The 16831-nt window shown below is 42.9% G+C and overlaps 1 protein-coding gene across 3 annotated transcripts; it reads left to right on the top strand.

Moving 5' to 3' along the window:
• The first annotated feature begins 241 nt into the window (after nt 1–241).
• E4F1 (E4F transcription factor 1) lies at nt 242–16192 on the top strand. Of its 3 annotated transcripts, none has more exons than XM_038420435.2 (14): nt 242–414; nt 2177–2328; nt 2427–2526; nt 3988–4193; nt 4841–4961; nt 5315–5467; nt 6072–6154; nt 7589–7816; nt 8155–8257; nt 9614–9831; nt 10620–10818; nt 12705–12865; nt 13262–13324; nt 14879–16192. In XM_038420435.2, the coding sequence occupies exons 1-14, from the start codon at nt 258–260 to the stop codon at nt 15224–15226; spliced, it is 2292 nt and encodes a 763-aa protein (XP_038276363.1). In that variant the 5' UTR covers nt 242–257; the 3' UTR covers nt 15227–16192. The 3 variants fall into 3 exon arrangements, with proteins under 3 accessions (XP_038276363.1, XP_038276362.1, XP_038276361.1); XM_038420434.2 differs by having other exon boundaries at nt 243–414; nt 2430–2526; nt 5991–6154; XM_038420433.2 differs by having other exon boundaries at nt 243–414; nt 5991–6154.
• Nucleotides 16193–16831: the final 639 nt, after the last annotated feature.

The raw sequence follows: 16831 nt of genomic DNA, 5'->3' as shown, positions 1-16831 counted from the left end.
ACCGAGCCGGGAGCCCCGCCCCTAGTCGCTTCTGGCGGTAACCGGTCACCTGAGAGCTCAGGGCGATGAAGGGCCCGGAGGGTCAGGGCGGGGTCAGAGGTCTGGTTGTCAGAGGGAGACCCCGGCGCGGGGCTCCTGGGTGCCCCGCCCAAATTGCCTGCCGAGCCCCGGCTCCGCCCCTCCCCTGCCGCGTGCGGCCCGTTGTTATGACGACACGGCCGTAAAGCCGCCATCTTGGTGGTGCGGCGCGTTGCGACATGGAGGCCGTGATGGCAACGAGCGCAGGGCCGGCGGGGCTTACGGCAGCCGCGGCCGGGGAGCAGGAGGGGGCGGCGGCGGCCGCCTCCAGCCCGGCCCAGGCGCCCGCCGGCCCCGCCGCCGTCCTCAGCCTCCCGGCGCCCTTCAGCGAGGAAGGTAACGGGCCTGGGGCGGGCCCGCTCCCCCCGCCGGGGCCTGAGGCGAGCGCGGCCTGCTGAGGGGGTGGGGAGCCCCCCCGGGCCCAGAGGGAGCAGCGGGGGGTACGCGCCGGGCCCCTCAGGCGGGCGGGGGCCCGGGCCCGCTCCGCGCTGGGCTCCTGGCCCGCCCCGGCCTCTCGCTTCCCAGCGTCCCCGCTCGCCCCGTGCTGCCGCCCGCGGCTCAGGCGAGCGGGGCGGGACCGACGTTTGCAGCGGGGACCGAGTGGTGTCGGCTCGCTGGGGCCGGCGGGGGGGCCTGGCAAGACGCGGGCCATGTTGATGAACGCGAAGCCGTGCCCAGGAAAGGGAAACGCAGCCTCGAATTCACCGTGTCCCACCCAGGGGCGGGAGTGGGGGTCACCAGTGCCGTGGAGGCCTTTGCCCGGTGGGCAGCGGCGGCCCAAAAAGGCAGATGGTGTTATGCTGCCTAAGGCCTGGGATGGGGACTAAGCCAAAGACTATTAGAAAGCCTTCAGCCGCAGAACTGGCGGGGATGCAGGGAAGGGTGATGGAAATGATTAGGGGCCTGGGAAAACTCATTGGAAGAGCGTGGGGAAAAATGGGGTCATTTCCCATAGAAAGGAGATAAGAGGGGACCTGATAAAATGAGAAATGTTCTAGTGGGGGCAAACAGGGAGCTTCGGTTCTCTCTGTCATACAACACAACAAGAGAATAGTCGATTACATTTTTTAAAAATGGCTAATTCAAAACTGAAAAAGGAAGTATCTTTCAGGAAATGCATATTCATTGCAACAGGAAATTGTTGAGGCCAAGAATTTAGCAAGATCCAAAAAAAAAGGACTGGACATTTGTATGAAATGACAGTATCCAGAGTTATGTGAGTTAATGCTAACAACGAATTTGGAAGGGATTTTAAACCTCATGCTTCACCTTGTAAACTAATCTCTTAACTAGTAGGAATCCAGTTGAGACCTAATGTGGGGCGGGGGGCTTCTTACACCTTCCTCTGAAGGATCTGATGCTGGCCACAGTTGGGGCTGGGATACTGAAGTAGATGGATCTCAGGTCTGATCCAGTATGGCCATTGCTGTGTTCCTAGAAAGCAGCTCTCTAGACACTAGAAGTCCTCTTCCAAAGGCTGTCTCTTTGGTTTTATTTCCTGATTAAGGTTTCCTATCCCTTTCCAGGTTTCTTAGGCAGATAGTGAGCGTTAGTGCTGATTGAGGGAAATGCTGTAATGGGCTATGTAGTAAGGCAGCTTTGTAAATTTTCACTCTCTTGGGATGAGTAACCCCACTTTTAGGGAGGGGGCCAGGAACATGTCACTGGATTTTTATTTTTTTTTTAATATCATTCTCTGCTCTGCTCTGTTCTGTGTGTTGGTAAATGTTTATGATCCTTTTGCAAGACTGCACAAAGTGTTTATGTAACTTGGCTTCAAAAACTTGGAGCCCCTTATCTTGTTGCTATGACCTGTCCAGCCCGTGTCCCTGTGATGCATAAATGCCATAGTGTTGCCCTATAAGCAAATTAACATCATAGCCCTCTACAGACCCCGAAGGAAAATACTGCTGTAGGAGCAAAAATGTATCTAATGGGGTAGAAATAGTCCTAATTCTTACACGCTCCAATTCTAACTTCCTCTCTTCATATTGTGGGAGATTAGTAGACTGGATGGCAAAGGGCTGTTGTCATACAGTCTTAAACATTGTATATGTTAACTTCCAAATCTAATAATTTCTTACATTTTAAATTGCAGATGAAGATGATGTTCACAAGTGTGGTCGTTGCCATTCTGAGTTCACATCTTTGGAAGAATTTGTACAACACAAAATACAAAAGGTCTGTCAACGAACTCAAGAAGCCATTACTGCCACATCAACAAGTCTTCCTAGCCAAGAAGTACAGAAGGTGACAGCCATGTCTCAAAATAATTAGAACAATAATCTAATATAAGTGAACATAAGACATGATTTTAACTTTTCTTACTAAAACATTATCTGTTACAGCAGATTATTCCTTCTGTTGAGGAGTCCATAACTGTTGCTCATATAGTTGTTGAAGCATCTTCAATAGCAGAAGAAATCAGTAATGCATCTTCTATAGTAGGTAAGTTGCGAGGTTTTTATGTAACAGATGTTACTTTAGTAATCTATTATCATTTAGTCTATTGTCTTACTCTAAAGGTTAGTCAGATGGAGTTGCATTGTAAATTTGAGTTGTGCCCTCGCTAGCTCGGTAAGAATTTGATTTCATAGTCAATACTGTATACTGTCAGAGTTGATTTAGCTTTACTCTATTTTGTATATGGGGAGAAACAGATTTTAGGTGCTTTTTTAAGCAATGAAAACATGTACTAGTTTTCAGTTAATGGCTTCTTTTGCAAATTCCAGTTTTTAGGGAGTTATAACTTTAATACACACATTCTGGTCTGAAAATTGCTGTGTACACTTCCTAAGAAAGTTTTTTCTGGACAGCAGTTCTCTAGTACATCACAAGGATGACCTTGACTGTTCTAGAAATAACTTGGATCTTCTGGAGTGAATTCTAAACTGGAGGCAAAAATTGTAATTGAATAAACTTGTGTGTGTAGGTCCTTGTGGGGTGATGTTAACTCTGCAACTGAAGATGGTTTCTCAATAGAATTTTAGATTTTAGTTCAAATGAAGTCACATTAAATTATTAATCAATGCCCATAATAATTAGTAATGGAAATATTTTTTGTTAAAATAAAGACATTAATGTTTCTGAAACCTTACTTCCATTATTCATTTCTGCATGTATTCATTTTAGTAAATTGATAGGTCCTCTAGAAGAAACATAATTACAAAATACTTTTTTCTATTGAAGCTGTACTCAGTTAGAAAGTCTGAAATGAACTCTTTCCCTGTCAGTTTTCCATTTGGTCCATAATCACTCCATCCCTGTCTAATGTGGTTTGGCAGAAGTACAACTTTTTGTTTTAGTGTCTCTGCAGTGTAACTGGTTTTGGCTTGCACTGTATTGCCTATTTTCTGTACAAAATAAATCCATGCTGCAGACCACTTAGTTACAGGTCCCTTCCAACTCAAATGATTGTGGTATTTACTTTCAAAGGTTATGTGAGATGACATCCCTGTCGTAGTTCAGATTAAAAAAGGCCTTGTTGACTAGTCTGGTGGTTGAGACAATGTGTTAAACTGTCACATAGGAATCTGTGTGTGGCTCCTGAGCTTTGGGGTTGGTAGAACCAAGGGAGCATACTAAATCTCTGCAGCTACCATGATGAATGGAAATCCTGCAAGGCACCTTTCCAACTCTAACTTGAGTGTATTTATTATGTATTTTACATAGATTTAAAACTCCACTTCAGAGAACATCCATCCTGAGCTCTAACACCTTTTAGAATGACTTTGAAAATGCAATACAGAGTTCCATGATCAGTCAATATTGACTCTGGCATATACCATTTGTGTTTAGTCACCTGCTTCTTTTCTTTCCACTACTTGATATTCTAAAAGATTGAATCCATTGAGTCATGTGAACCTGTGTTATGTAAAGAATGTAGCTGTCTTCATATCATTTTCCCAGGTAGCGGGCACATCAAAGAAGTCATTGTCACAGGAGAACAAGTGTTTGAAAACCCAAATGGGCAGATTGATGGTGAGATCACTGAAGGGCAGGGCAGCCCTGATGACATGGAACAAAATGGCTCCACAGAGCTGATCAGGGTTAAGCTGCTGGTTAATAAAGAAGGTCGATATGTGTGTGAGTTATGCCACAAGACGTTTAAAACAGTAAGTTATGGAGCTGGTAGCTTTACAGTCTACTTTTGTAATGTTCATATGCTCAAATCTTTTAGGACAGTTGTGCATCATGATCTCTTCAGACTTGTAGGAAATGAGTTTTCTATCTACATAATCTTATGTGGAGATTGACCTCATTTCAAAACTAGTGCCAGTCAGTCAAATTGGACATTCATGATAAAACTTTAATTACTGTCTACAAAGGAATTGCCATACTAGATCACACCAGTGGACCATTATCTTTGTCTACTACACTGTCTCTGATAGTGGCCAGTGAGGAAAGTGTGAAACTTCTATAATGGACAATCATGGAATAATTTGCAGGTGAAGCTGCTTCTTAACTGTAGTAATTGGCTTAAGCCCTGAAGCAGGAAGGATTATATAACTGATGTAGTTCTGCATTAGGCTACATTCCAACATGTCCATTATCTTCAATTGTAAATTTAATCATACAAGCACTTCTTTAATCCTGGTAATGGCTGGAACTTTGTGTTTTTTCTCAACATTCTAGCAGTTCTACAGTTGGATTTTTTTATTAATAGTGTGAGTGTTCCTGAATGTCTTTGATTTGTTCAAATGTAAAACAACTAATAAAGGAACATTGCTACTCATTTTTTTAAAATCAACTCATTTTCTAGGCCAGTATCCTTAAAGCTCATATGATCACTCATAGTAGCAGGAAGGACTATGAATGTAAATTATGTGGAACGTCATTTAGGACAAAGGGGTCTCTCATTCGACACCACCGGCGTCACACAGGTAAGATGCTGTTTTAGTATAGTGGTTCCTAATTGTTGGACTGGGCTGTACTTGGCTCCTCCATCTTGCCTTAAATGATGAGCTGAAATACTCCACTATTTTCCACCTTGCATTGAGCTGAATGCAGTCTAAATCCCATGGTGTTGGGTCTGCTCAGAAGCCCAGTTTCAAAAACTCTTGCCATTGCAGATAGTGCATGTAATTGGATGGAAGGTAGTGGGCACAGGCAACTACACTTGCCCCAAAGGGTTGGGAAATGCTGTATTAGAAGTATGTTTAATCAAGTGAAAATTTTTGGATGGAGTTAATATTTATTTGGTGTAATGATTCATGCTTTCTCTTACTTTGTCAAGATGAGCGACCTTACAAATGCAAGAAGTGTGGGAAAAGCTTCAGGGAATCAGGAGCTTTGACACGGCATCTGAAATCTTTGACACCTTGCACCGAAAAAATCCGTTTCAATGTGAGCAAAGAAATAGTTGTTAGCAAAGATGAACTGCCAACAGGTCAGTGAAATAGCAAATGCATGTCATGCATCAAACAAAGTGTAGGTCACATGATGTTCCTGGCATTCAAATGACATTTTCCTTATTTTTTTTTATATTTTGTGTGTGTGTGTGTGGTGGGGGGGACAGGCAATCTGGCTCCCGTTTTTTTTTTTTTTTTTTAAGAAAGATAGCGAACCAATCAATCTAGAGTGCACATGGACAGAGTCATGCCATGGACGAGTAAATACGGATCATAGATTGAAAGATTTATTTGAGAATCTGGCACTAAGACCATTATAATCACAAAATTGACATGGAAATTAGTGTTGAAATGTATCCATCTGCAAAATGCTGGATTTCATTGTATGGAACAATGCTTGAAAAGAATTACACAGGGTAAATGCAAAAAAGCAGTCCTTCAGCCAGAGGTTAATATTTCTAGATACACTGAAGTAGAATTAGGTCAAGTGGCTGTAAATAGGGTTTAGCTTCACACTCAGAACTAGAGTGGTTGTTTAATCCTGTGCTTCTTTTCTTGAAGAATCCTGTAGTTCAAACACAGAGACTGTTTCACCTATAGCAAGTGAATCAATTGAGACTCCTGTGATTCACCTATTAACAGATGCAAAAGGCAATGTCCTTCATGAAGTCCATGTCCAAATGCAGGAGCTTCCTGTTGTTGATGCAAAATCCTTGGATCAAGAGGTGAGTGTTTTTCTGTTGGATACCCTTTGCATATTTTATGCAAAGAAGCAGAATTGCTATTCCTTGGCCAGGGCTCTTGAGTTGGAAGGCAGCATTACTCACTTAAATTCACCTTCCCATCAGTTCCAAGGACACACTCAAAAGGAGAGGACTATAAAGAGGACTTACTCAGGAAGGTCCACACAGGGCTTGTATAGACTAATTTGAATTTTATGTTCAGTAGCTTCCTTTCCTGTAGAACTTCAGTTCCAATACTAGATGGCATATATTCTAAACTCTTGAAAATAACAACATAGCTCATGCTGCTGAAGGGTTCTTTATAGCAGTGGTCTCCAAACCTTTTGGATCGTGCATCCCCAGGGGCAGCTCTAGGGACGTGCCCAAAAAAAAAAAAAAAAAAGCTGCCGACAGCGTGCCACCGAAGACAGAGCAGGGAGAGCCGAGCTACTGCCGTGCCAGCAACGCTCCTTCAGTGGTGCTCTTTCTGCTGCGTGCACCCCACTTTGGAGACCACTGCTTTATAGGACTGAGAATGGTAGGGCATCTGGTTGTCAATATAGCCTCTTGCTTGGGGAGAAACAAAAGTCTGTGGTGCTACTAATGTCTTATTTACTAACGTTGATGTGAATATGAAACTTAAAAGAAGCTAATAAGCCAAGTGTAAATAAGGGTAAGGATGCTTTTCCTGCCCATGCTGTGAAACTGATCTCAAAAGCAGATAGGACAGGGGTCGGCAGCCTTTCAGAAGTGGTGCCAAGTCTTCATTTATTCACTCTAATTTAAGGTTTTGCGTGCCAGTAATACATTTTAGCGTTTTTAGAAGGACTCTTTCTGTAAGTCTTCAATATATAACTAAACTATTGTTGTATGTAAAGTATATAAGGTTTTTAAAATGTTTAAGAAGCATCATTTAAAATTAAATTAAAATGCAGAGCCCCCTGGACTGGTGGCCAGGACCCAGGCAGTGTGAGTGCCATTGAAAATCAGCTCGCCATAGGTTGATTACTCCCGATATAGGAAAACAGCCTGCATGTTCAAAGAAAAAAAATGGCTGTGTAGGTTATCTGAAAAGACCATACGAGAGCATCTGGTAGTGGAGTTTACAGTCTCCGTTATAAAATCAAAAATGTGATCTGTCATGTTTCTGGGATCAGTGATGTCTAGTATACTTCTTGAGTGACCTAAAATGGCCATATTTTATGGCCACTCCCTGAGGTTAGACTCCAAGTGAAAGGCTGGAAAGTATCCTTTCAACTGGAGTTTCTCAAGCTCTAGGACTTCTCCAAAGCAGACACATCTCTTTTGCTTTCTGGTATCTGAGATCACAGAACCGGTCACCCTGGTGACAAGCACTGGAATACCCAGAGTTCTTTTGTCTAAAAAGCTGACTTCACATCTGCTGTTCTTATCATCTGAGTATTTGATTTTCTTTAGCCATCAAATCCTGAGGATCTACCATGTGAATGGGAAGTGAACAATGAGAACTTGCTGAGGCAGGCCATGAGGAATTCTGGGATTGTGATAGAAAAAGTTACTGTGGAGGAGATGCAAAAATCAGATGAACCTGGTGTGGCTGCTACAGAAGAACTAGAAAATGAAGAGATGGAAGCGGAAGAAGAGCAGTGTGGGGAACAGTGTGTTGAAGTAGAGCAAGTAGAGACTGTATGTTTGTTTGCATCATGTGCTTTTATCAATTAGCTTGTTTTCTTTTCTACAGGAAATACATGTGATTCCTAACAGCCCATGTGAGCATCTTAGGCATTAGCTTCAGTGTAACTACACTTTTAGTATTTGTGCACTATGTATCAGCATAGTGACCAGCAGAGTGTAATATTTTTTGTGCATTAGAACTTTCAGTGTTAGCACCATCTGCTTCTTTGATAACTTGACTTTTCTTGTCTTTAAATCAAAGGGCATTTAGCTTAGAATTTTGATTAGGAATATTGATTCCACATACTGTATGGAAAAGGCACTTATATTATGATATTTAATTTCAATAGACCGATACAGAAACAAATGGATACAAAAGTTATGTTTGCCCTCACTGTAGTGAAGTCTTCAGTGGGTCTGTTTCCCTTGAAATACACATCAAAGGACATTTAGGTAAGCCTACTACAAATGCTGTTCTCTAAAATGTACATATCTGAACTGTTTGTATAGCATTTGTTGGGCAAACTTTATTCCACAACTGCATGCAGATTCAATTAGCGTTTAAAACACTAATGGAGAAATGGAGATCAGAACAATTAAGAGACTTCCGCTGAGATTTAGATGGGGTGGGATCTGAGTTACTACCGAGAATTCTTTCCTGGATGTCTAGCTGGTGAGTCTTGCCCATATGTTCAAGGTTCAGCTGATCACCACATTTGGGGTCGGGAAGGAATTTTCCTTCAGGGCAGACTGGAAGAGGTCCTGGAGGTTTTTTGCCTTCCTCTGTAGCATGGGGCACGGGTCACTTGCTGGAGGATTCTCTGCTCCTTGAAGTCTTTAAACCATGATTTGAGGACTTCAATAGCTCAGACATAGGTGAGAGATTTATTGCAGGAGTGCGTGGGTGAAATTCTGTGGCCTGCATCGTGCAGGAGGTCAGACTAGATGATCATAATGGTCCCTTCTGACCTTAATATCTATGTATCTGAAAGTGATGTAAAGTCTAGGTTAAAAAATGCAAAAGCAGCTCCATATTTCAGGAGGTGCAGAGGTGACAGCTCTTCCACACAAACTTCCCCCCACTACTGTAAGGAACATGAGCTGGATTCTAGATGAACAGGGAAAAGATTGAAGAGAGACCAGATCTATGAGTGGCTGGAACAGCTCCTTGACTTGTTTTAAAAGCAAACAAGTACAATTTTTGAGCTGTATCCTGTAATGAAGAGGCAGCTACTAGAATTAAGAGAATGGAGAAGACCCCATATTTATTATCCATTATTAATGCTTATTATGGGAAAATCATTTCCCCGCTATACTCCAAAGCGAGTAGAAGAATGGCCTTCTGTAGAAAGTCTTTCATTTTAGCCACATAAAAGGTACGGCAGAGTTAGCAGCAGGACAAATGTTCCTGCTACATGCATACACATTGCCTTGCTGTGGAGGGAGTGCTATTAAAATGCAGGGACAGATGGACTTCAGTCTTCTTGGCTCTGATGCTGCTGACGAGTGCGAATTGGTTGATCTCTGATTTGGGCAGAAGTACTGGGAATTGGTTTGAGACCAGATTTGCTTCATGTAAGACACAAAATAGCCATTAGATAGTACCATCGGAACCATTATAAACCTGATCTTGGTTTGAATCAGGGCTCTGAAGGGGAGAAGCACCACATCATCTTACATAAACTCCCCTGTGCCATCTAGTCCCTCTGGTCAGACATGCTATAACAACATTATTACTTTGGTGCAATAACTATTTCAGAATTCCCTTGTGCTGCTGTTGCTTGTGGTCTAAGATGCGTCTCCCTCTAGGTTACAAAGTGTTTAAATGCGAGGAGTGTGGTAAGGAGTTCATGAAAGGCTACCTGTTGAAAAAGCACCAAGAAGTGCATGTCAATGAGCGGCGCTTCCGTTGTGGTGAGTGTGGCAAGCTCTACAAGACCATCGCGCATGTGAAGGGACACAAGAGGGTGCACTCAGATGAGCGGCCATATTCCTGTCCAAAGTGTGGCAAGAGATACAAAACAAAGGTAGGTGCATCTTTCCAAAACACTCTTGCCTGCAGATCTTTGCTCCCCAAAGTCATGCTCTGTGGAAAGTTAACAGGCTTTGTCTAACAGGGAACTGAAATGCTTAAAATTTTTAAATTGTTTTAAGATCCAGTGATACAAGAATGAGGGACTTGAAGTGAGGGGTAAGAATCAAACAAGTTTGAGAAAATTCCCTCCTGTTCTGGATGGACAGCCTGTGCTGCTTGAGAGTGGTAAAAGGCAAATAGTTAGCAGATTTGTTAGAAAAAAATTAGTTGCTATGTGAACTGACTTTTTCTTTGCCAAATATGACAGTTAAAGATATCAGTTGCTATGAACAAGCATAAGTTAATCACCTCTGGGGAATGAAGTTTGCCTTCAGAAACAGTACGATGCAGTTACCTCTGAAGTGCTAGGTATAGGCTGCGGTTAGCACACTGGACCAATGTCTGCCTCCTTATAGACATTCTGTAACTGACTTCTAATGCACTGTAGGGAATGCAGTTTTTATCTGTTTTTAGTTAGCGATCTTCAGCTGTTCCAGAACTAAAGGATCCTGTTGTTAGATACAATGGCCTTGCAGTTCATCTCTCATAGAGAAATAGTGGGAGCTGTTTCCTCGTTCAGGAATAATCTGTGTCATACCTGTGGCAGAGGCATATTCCTGCCTTGGCAGAGAGGAAAACCTCAGAGGTGTCTGTTCCAAAGTCAGAACTAGAATACTCTTGAGAGGCTGTTTAAGTGGTTCCTATCAGTCACTCTTCCATTGTATCCACTTTCTGCTGCAGAATGCCCAGCAGGTTCATTTCCGCACTCACTTGGAAGAGAAGCCCTACACCTGCCAGTTCTGCAACCGGGGCTTTCGGGAGAAGGGCTCGTTGGTTCGTCACATCCGTCACCACACGGGCGAAAAGCCATACAAATGTTACAAGTGTGGACGTGGGTTCGCAGAGCATGGCACTCTTAACAGGCACTTAAAAACCAAAGGTGAGATAGGGAGGCATCTGTCTATGGTGGGATTCTCTTGTGGCTTGATTTGGGTCACCTGCCCTGCTGAGGCTGAATCTTAGTGATCATTTTGTATGACTCCATGTAACAGTAAACTTCTCAGATTAGTGTGACAGCAAGGCCTCCTCAAGTCACACTAAGCTAATTCAATGGCTGATAGACCAGTCTTGTTTGAATGGGTTCTAGGTACCTTTCCCATAAGCTGTTGATTGTTTACCTGCTGTTGAGTGGCATCAAAAGGTGCAACATTTATTCTACTAAATGAAGCCCTTCTACATTCACCCTTCCACCCAAAAGCAACGCTGATAAGTAAGAGAACTGGTTTATGGATAGCAAGAGCTGCTCCATTCATCTAGTAGAACAATAATTAAAAGTTGAAAACCAGTGAAATCAAATTCATTGATGTGTTAAGTCTGACAGAGGCAAAAACACTGAACTATTTGTGTTTCAAACTCTAGCTTCCATGATCTGTAAAATGCAGCATTTGAAAGGGGAGAGATCCTCTCTTCCATACAGCTTCCACCCTGAATCTCACAATATGGGTTTGGCTATTTTGTCCTGAAATTGTTACATTCTCCAAGGCTTTAGGTGAGGCTAGAAAAAACAGGTGTCTTCATAAACTAATGCAAGTTCACCTGCCTCCCAACATGAAAGGGATTAAAACACAATAGAAGTGCCAGGTGCCAACAACTGCTTACATTTTATGTTCTGTAAAATTAAATGTGAAATCTAACTCTACACTTGTTTTTGACAAGTGAAATTGTCCATTATCTTTCTACCTTTTTCTGTGAAATGCCATAAAGGGGTGTGCTGTGTATAGTTGAAGCTGCTATGGTCTGCTGGGCAAATACTAATATTCAGAACACTTGTAAATATTTACGTGGTTGACTGGATCAGCACCCATTGAGTCACACTTCTTGTTCTTTATATATACTAAATATGTTCTAAAATCATGTTGGCATATAATGCTTCCAGAGAATAGTTACAGCTTTGCTAGGAACATAAAGATGCTGGATCGTATACTGGTACAATGGCCTGGCTGCTTATGAGGGATATCAAGGAATCTTGGGTCTATTCTCAGGGGTGAAAGTAACATTTAAGCATTTACCTGTACAGGGGCCCAGCTAGGGGGTCAGCATCCCCCAGCCTGCCCATCCGCACTGTCTGGCCCATGCGGCCTAGGACCCTGGTGGCAATTTAAAGGGCCCAGGGTTCTGGCCTCTGCTTGTGGTAGCAGCAGCAGCTGGGAGCCCCAGGCCTGTTTCAATGGCCAGCCCTGGGGCAGCTGTCCCTTCCCCCTGTTGGCAGTGGCTTGGGAGGGGGCAAAAGGGGCAATTACCAAATGCTGCCACAGCAAAAGTACGCTCCTTAAACATCACTGCCTCTTTCCCCGACTCCCCATCAGTGGCCCTGCCCGCAGGGTTCCTCAGGGCAGGGCTGCTGATTTGGAGAGGGAAATGGACAGCAATGTTAAAGCGCTGCCACGGTAGCGCTTTAATGTTGGCTGCGTACAGGCCAGTATCAGCAGCCACTTCTTACCGGCACCCCGTACTGGCCTTCTTTCATCCCCTCTATTCTTATTGGGCAAGACTTTTGAAGTCCTATCTGATTTAAGCACTCAAACTCTTGTATGTTCCTAGTAATTCCATTGTATTATTTGAGGCTGGATTCTAGTTTCCAACGTAGCATGTCTTGGAGTCTAAAATTTGGGCCAAAATCTTTGGTGGGGATAGGGAGAGACTACAGAACTGCTGCTAGCTTCCACCTAGCAGTAGCCCATAAAAAGTCTTATTAGGTGGGACCTAGCATTTGATTTTGGGTATGAAAATCCTTGTTTCTCTTGACATTCCTGAAATATCATTCAGGTGGCTGCCTTCTTGCATTGAAAGAGGTTGAAGAAGTGATGGTTTCTGAGGAAAGTCAATCAGCTGACAACTTAGCGGCAACAGTTATTTCTGAAGATCCTCATACTGTTCTAGTAGAATTTTCTTCAGTGGTGGCAGATACTCAGGAATACATCATTGAGGTAATCCACTATACCAGGCTGGTAGTAACAAGTGGATAAGGAAGGGCAGATAGGAAGGCGTCCTTGTGTTCCACTGAAACCTGTGCTGTAACTAAATGCCTGCACAGTTCTGTGCATTGCTCACCTGTAATGCAATAAATAGCAGAGAAGAGTTCATCAGTCCACAGGGTGCTATGGCGAAAGGATGCTGTGTCTCTAAGAGGAGCGCACCCTGCATCACTTGAGAAACTTATAAGACCTGGAGGGAACTACATACGGCTGCCTCCTTGAGAAAGACAGGTCATAGCAGCAGAAGAACAAGAATGTTGAAAGGGATCCCACACTCCTGTTACAAAGCTTCTCACAAACAAGATCCATTATAGCATTCTTTAGCAATCTTTTGCTGTCTCTTTCCAGACTGCTACTGAAGAAATGGAGACCAGTGAAGCTACTGAAATAATAGAGGGAACAAGACACGAGGTAGGCTGCCAATTATGATGCTCCTTTTGGATCTTGCTGTCCATTACACACTGTGGATACAATGCCTGAAAGCCACACTAAGTATACCAAAACCTAGCTAGCTTTCTTCTCCAACAATATTTAGTTTTTCAGACTGGGCTTTATGGCCGTGTATATACTGAATAAGTGAGGACTTCACATTAACACCATAAGATCTTTGTGAAACTTACCGTTCTCTTAATTTCACCAAGTGTACTAAAACCAAGAAAATCATAGTTGGAATGAAGGAGTTAAATTTGATTCAATTCTGGTTGGAATTATCATTATTTCTTAACTCTGCAGTTGAGTTCCAGTTCAAACACTAACCTAAAATGATGGTTCAATAACCAGTTCAGCTACTTTGAACTAGTTCAATATGTTTCCTGTAGGTTAATGTCTCACACTTATGCTTGCACTGTGACTCCTAGCAAAAGAAATACAATGAAATATTTTTCACTGTAGAAAAACTTTTAAACAAGTTATTTGCATTCACTAGTACAACATCCTCCAGACCTCTGTCAGTCATAATTGATTGTTAAGGTGACAGAAGCTGGGAATGAGCGACGGAATGGATCACTTGATTCCCTGTTCTGTTCGTTCTCTCTGGGGCACCTGTCACTGACCACTGTCAGAAGACAGGCTACTGGGCTAGATGAATCTTTGGTCTGACCCAGTGTGGTCACTCTTATGTCATGTACAAAGTGAATTTCAGGCCAGAAAATATCCTTTCTATGCTGACTTGCATAGGAGGAACAAGCACTCAGCAGGAGGTGATTGAGGTGTTCTGGAAGTTGTAGTTCTTTCCCCCCCGATTAGTCCTATTTAGGCATAACAGCCAGGAGAACTACCAGTACCTGAACCCTTCTCTCCCATTCTCCTCTTCCAATGGCTTCCTGGAAAGTGTAGTGTCTCTGCCTCCCCACTCTCTTTAGGGTTGGAGCAGAGAGGCATACCCTTCCTCAGCACTCCCAAAAGATTACAGAGATGTCCCTTAGCATTTGATTACTCAACCAGTTTGGAACAAGTTACCAGTTTAGGGGTTTTTGGATTCAGTTTACTCAAAAAAACCTCTCTGAACCAGTGTTCAGGTTTGGTTCAACTTCCTGGTTGGAACTGCAAAGTTAAAGTGAGAGGCTGGCTAGTCTCCTGCTGGACACATCGTAACAAATTGTGGTTCATTAAGTTCTTACACTGAGGCCATCACTCTGGTATTTGAGAACCTGGATGTGACATCCTCATGCTAGTTTAGCAATTTTTAAAAATAACTTGTTTTGACTTCATTATACAAACTGCTTCTTCCTCAAATACCAGCCATTTTCTAGTGAGATGAGATGTGAAGTACTCCAGCTATCTCACTCACTAAGATGCCATACCTTCAATAAACATTTGAATTCATCTGAACCTATTTAATTGTTCATATTACCTCACTAAAAAGCTACCAGGCTGCAGTTACAGTTGTAGCTGGGCAGTAGTAAGCACAATACACTGAATAAGAGTAATTGTCTGGATTATTAATAAACTTTTTTCTTAACTTAGGTTGACAGTCACATTATGAAGGTTGTGCAGCAAATAGTAAATCAAGCAAACTCTGGCCACCAGATCATCGTGCAGAATGTTACAGTGGCAGAAAACTCTGAAGTAACTACTGACACTGCAGACACTATCACCATAGCAACACCAGAAAGTCTTACAGAGCAGGTTGCCATGACACTGGCTTCGGCTATTGGAGAAGGAGCTGTGCTGACAACAGAGGGTAGCATTGAGACAGAAGAAGCAACTGTGACAATGGTTGCATCAGAGGATATTGAAATAATGGAGCATGTAGGAGAGTTTGTGATAGCCTCCCAGGAAGGGGAGGTGGAAGTTCAGACAGTGATTGTCTAGGGGCTAACTTATAGTGAATGGCAGATCTTAGAGCAGTGGTGGACAGCTGGCGGGCCGCGAGACAGTTTGTTTATATTGACTGTCCGCAGTTACTGCCACCCGCAGCTCCCAGGGGCTGCAATTGGCCATTCCCAGCCAAAGCGTGCTGCAGGAAGCAGCAGCCACATGTCCCTGTGGCTTTCCGCAGCTCCTGTTGGCCAGGAACCACGGACAGTCAATGTAAACAAACTGTTTTGTGGCCCGCCAGTGGATTACCCTGACAAGCCACAGGTTGCCCACCACTGCCTTAGTCAAGTGTGTTTTCACCAGGGCAGGCAACAGGCTCAATCAGCACTAAAGCTTGCTGTTCCAGTTGCTTGGGGAGCAGGAGATAAACTCTTCTTAAGATATAAGGCAACACTTTATAAACAGAAAGTGGTAAACTAGGACATTATACATTTTTCTGTTTTAAAATGGAAATGCCAGTACCATAAAGACCTCTGCCTAGCTTTAAGGTGCACTAAGTGGCTAACAGTCTTAATTCACACACCTAACTTTTTGTACAGCTGCCTCCCATAAAGGAATATCCTTTGCAAAGCATTTACCTCAGACCATTGGACAGTAGTGTTCTGGTATTTAAGTCTCAACTTAAATGGAAGATGTCTTGCTCTGAGAGAACCAGATGAATAAATAACTGAAGTGTTTCTGGGCAAATTTACCACTGATGAAAGGCTATGGTTTCATGCCTTCCATCCACACTACTTTAATTCTCATAAGGCACAGTAATGTATATCTCACAGACAATAGCCTTTTATATAGAGATCTTTGAAAGATTGCATCATATCCTTGCAATGCTCCACAAGTGGCCACTCAGAGCTAACTTTCATGTGTGAAGCCATATTGTACATGATTTTTTAACTGTATACAGATTTTTACTTGCAGATTGTAAATAGAATACATTTTTAAAAAAATAAATATTTAAAGTTCTTTATGGTTCTAGTATTTCTCCTCTAGTGAATTGATCACAAGAACCACCATGAAGAAGCTCTGAAAGGAGAAAGGGACATTCTCCTCCCTTCCCCCCTACAAGGATACAACTTTAAAAAATCCTAACTGAGGGTGATTTGAACTTGTCTTCAACTTAGTGCCTGAAGTCTGTGTGGCACAATCCCAAACAAACAAAACTAGGGTTTCAGAAGGCCACCTCCTGTTTTATTCATTCCTCCCCCTAGGGCTATTCATTTCTCCTCACAAGCATTAGCTTAACATTCTGGACCCTACAGCCCAGATCCACGATGGTATTTAGACTTCTGACTTCCATTGAAACCACTATGTTTGGGTCAACAACTGCATTGGAGTTGACTTTGTGGAGCTGGGCCTGGATTCTTTTGTATAACCCTAGCACAGCTAAAGGTAGTGCAATCTTCCCCCTACCACTAAGCACCAATTTTGACCAACTGTAATTTGATCTATTATGGCTCCAGAGATAAAAAAGGAAAAACTGGGTTAATGTACCTCACCCCTGTCATCTTCACTGCCAGTCATGGTGAGCTTGGGATGAAGACAGGTGATTCAGGAATAATTAAATATAAGCCCATCCACTCAGCCAGAATTCAAGTTTAAGTT

The sequence above is a fragment of the Dermochelys coriacea genome, chromosome 10 (assembly GCF_009764565.3).
Source record: "Dermochelys coriacea isolate rDerCor1 chromosome 10, rDerCor1.pri.v4, whole genome shotgun sequence".
Classification (NCBI taxonomy): domain Eukaryota; kingdom Metazoa; phylum Chordata; order Testudines; family Dermochelyidae; genus Dermochelys; species Dermochelys coriacea.
Note: the sequence above shows the minus strand (reverse complement) of the source record. Positions and strands in the feature narration are given on the sequence as shown.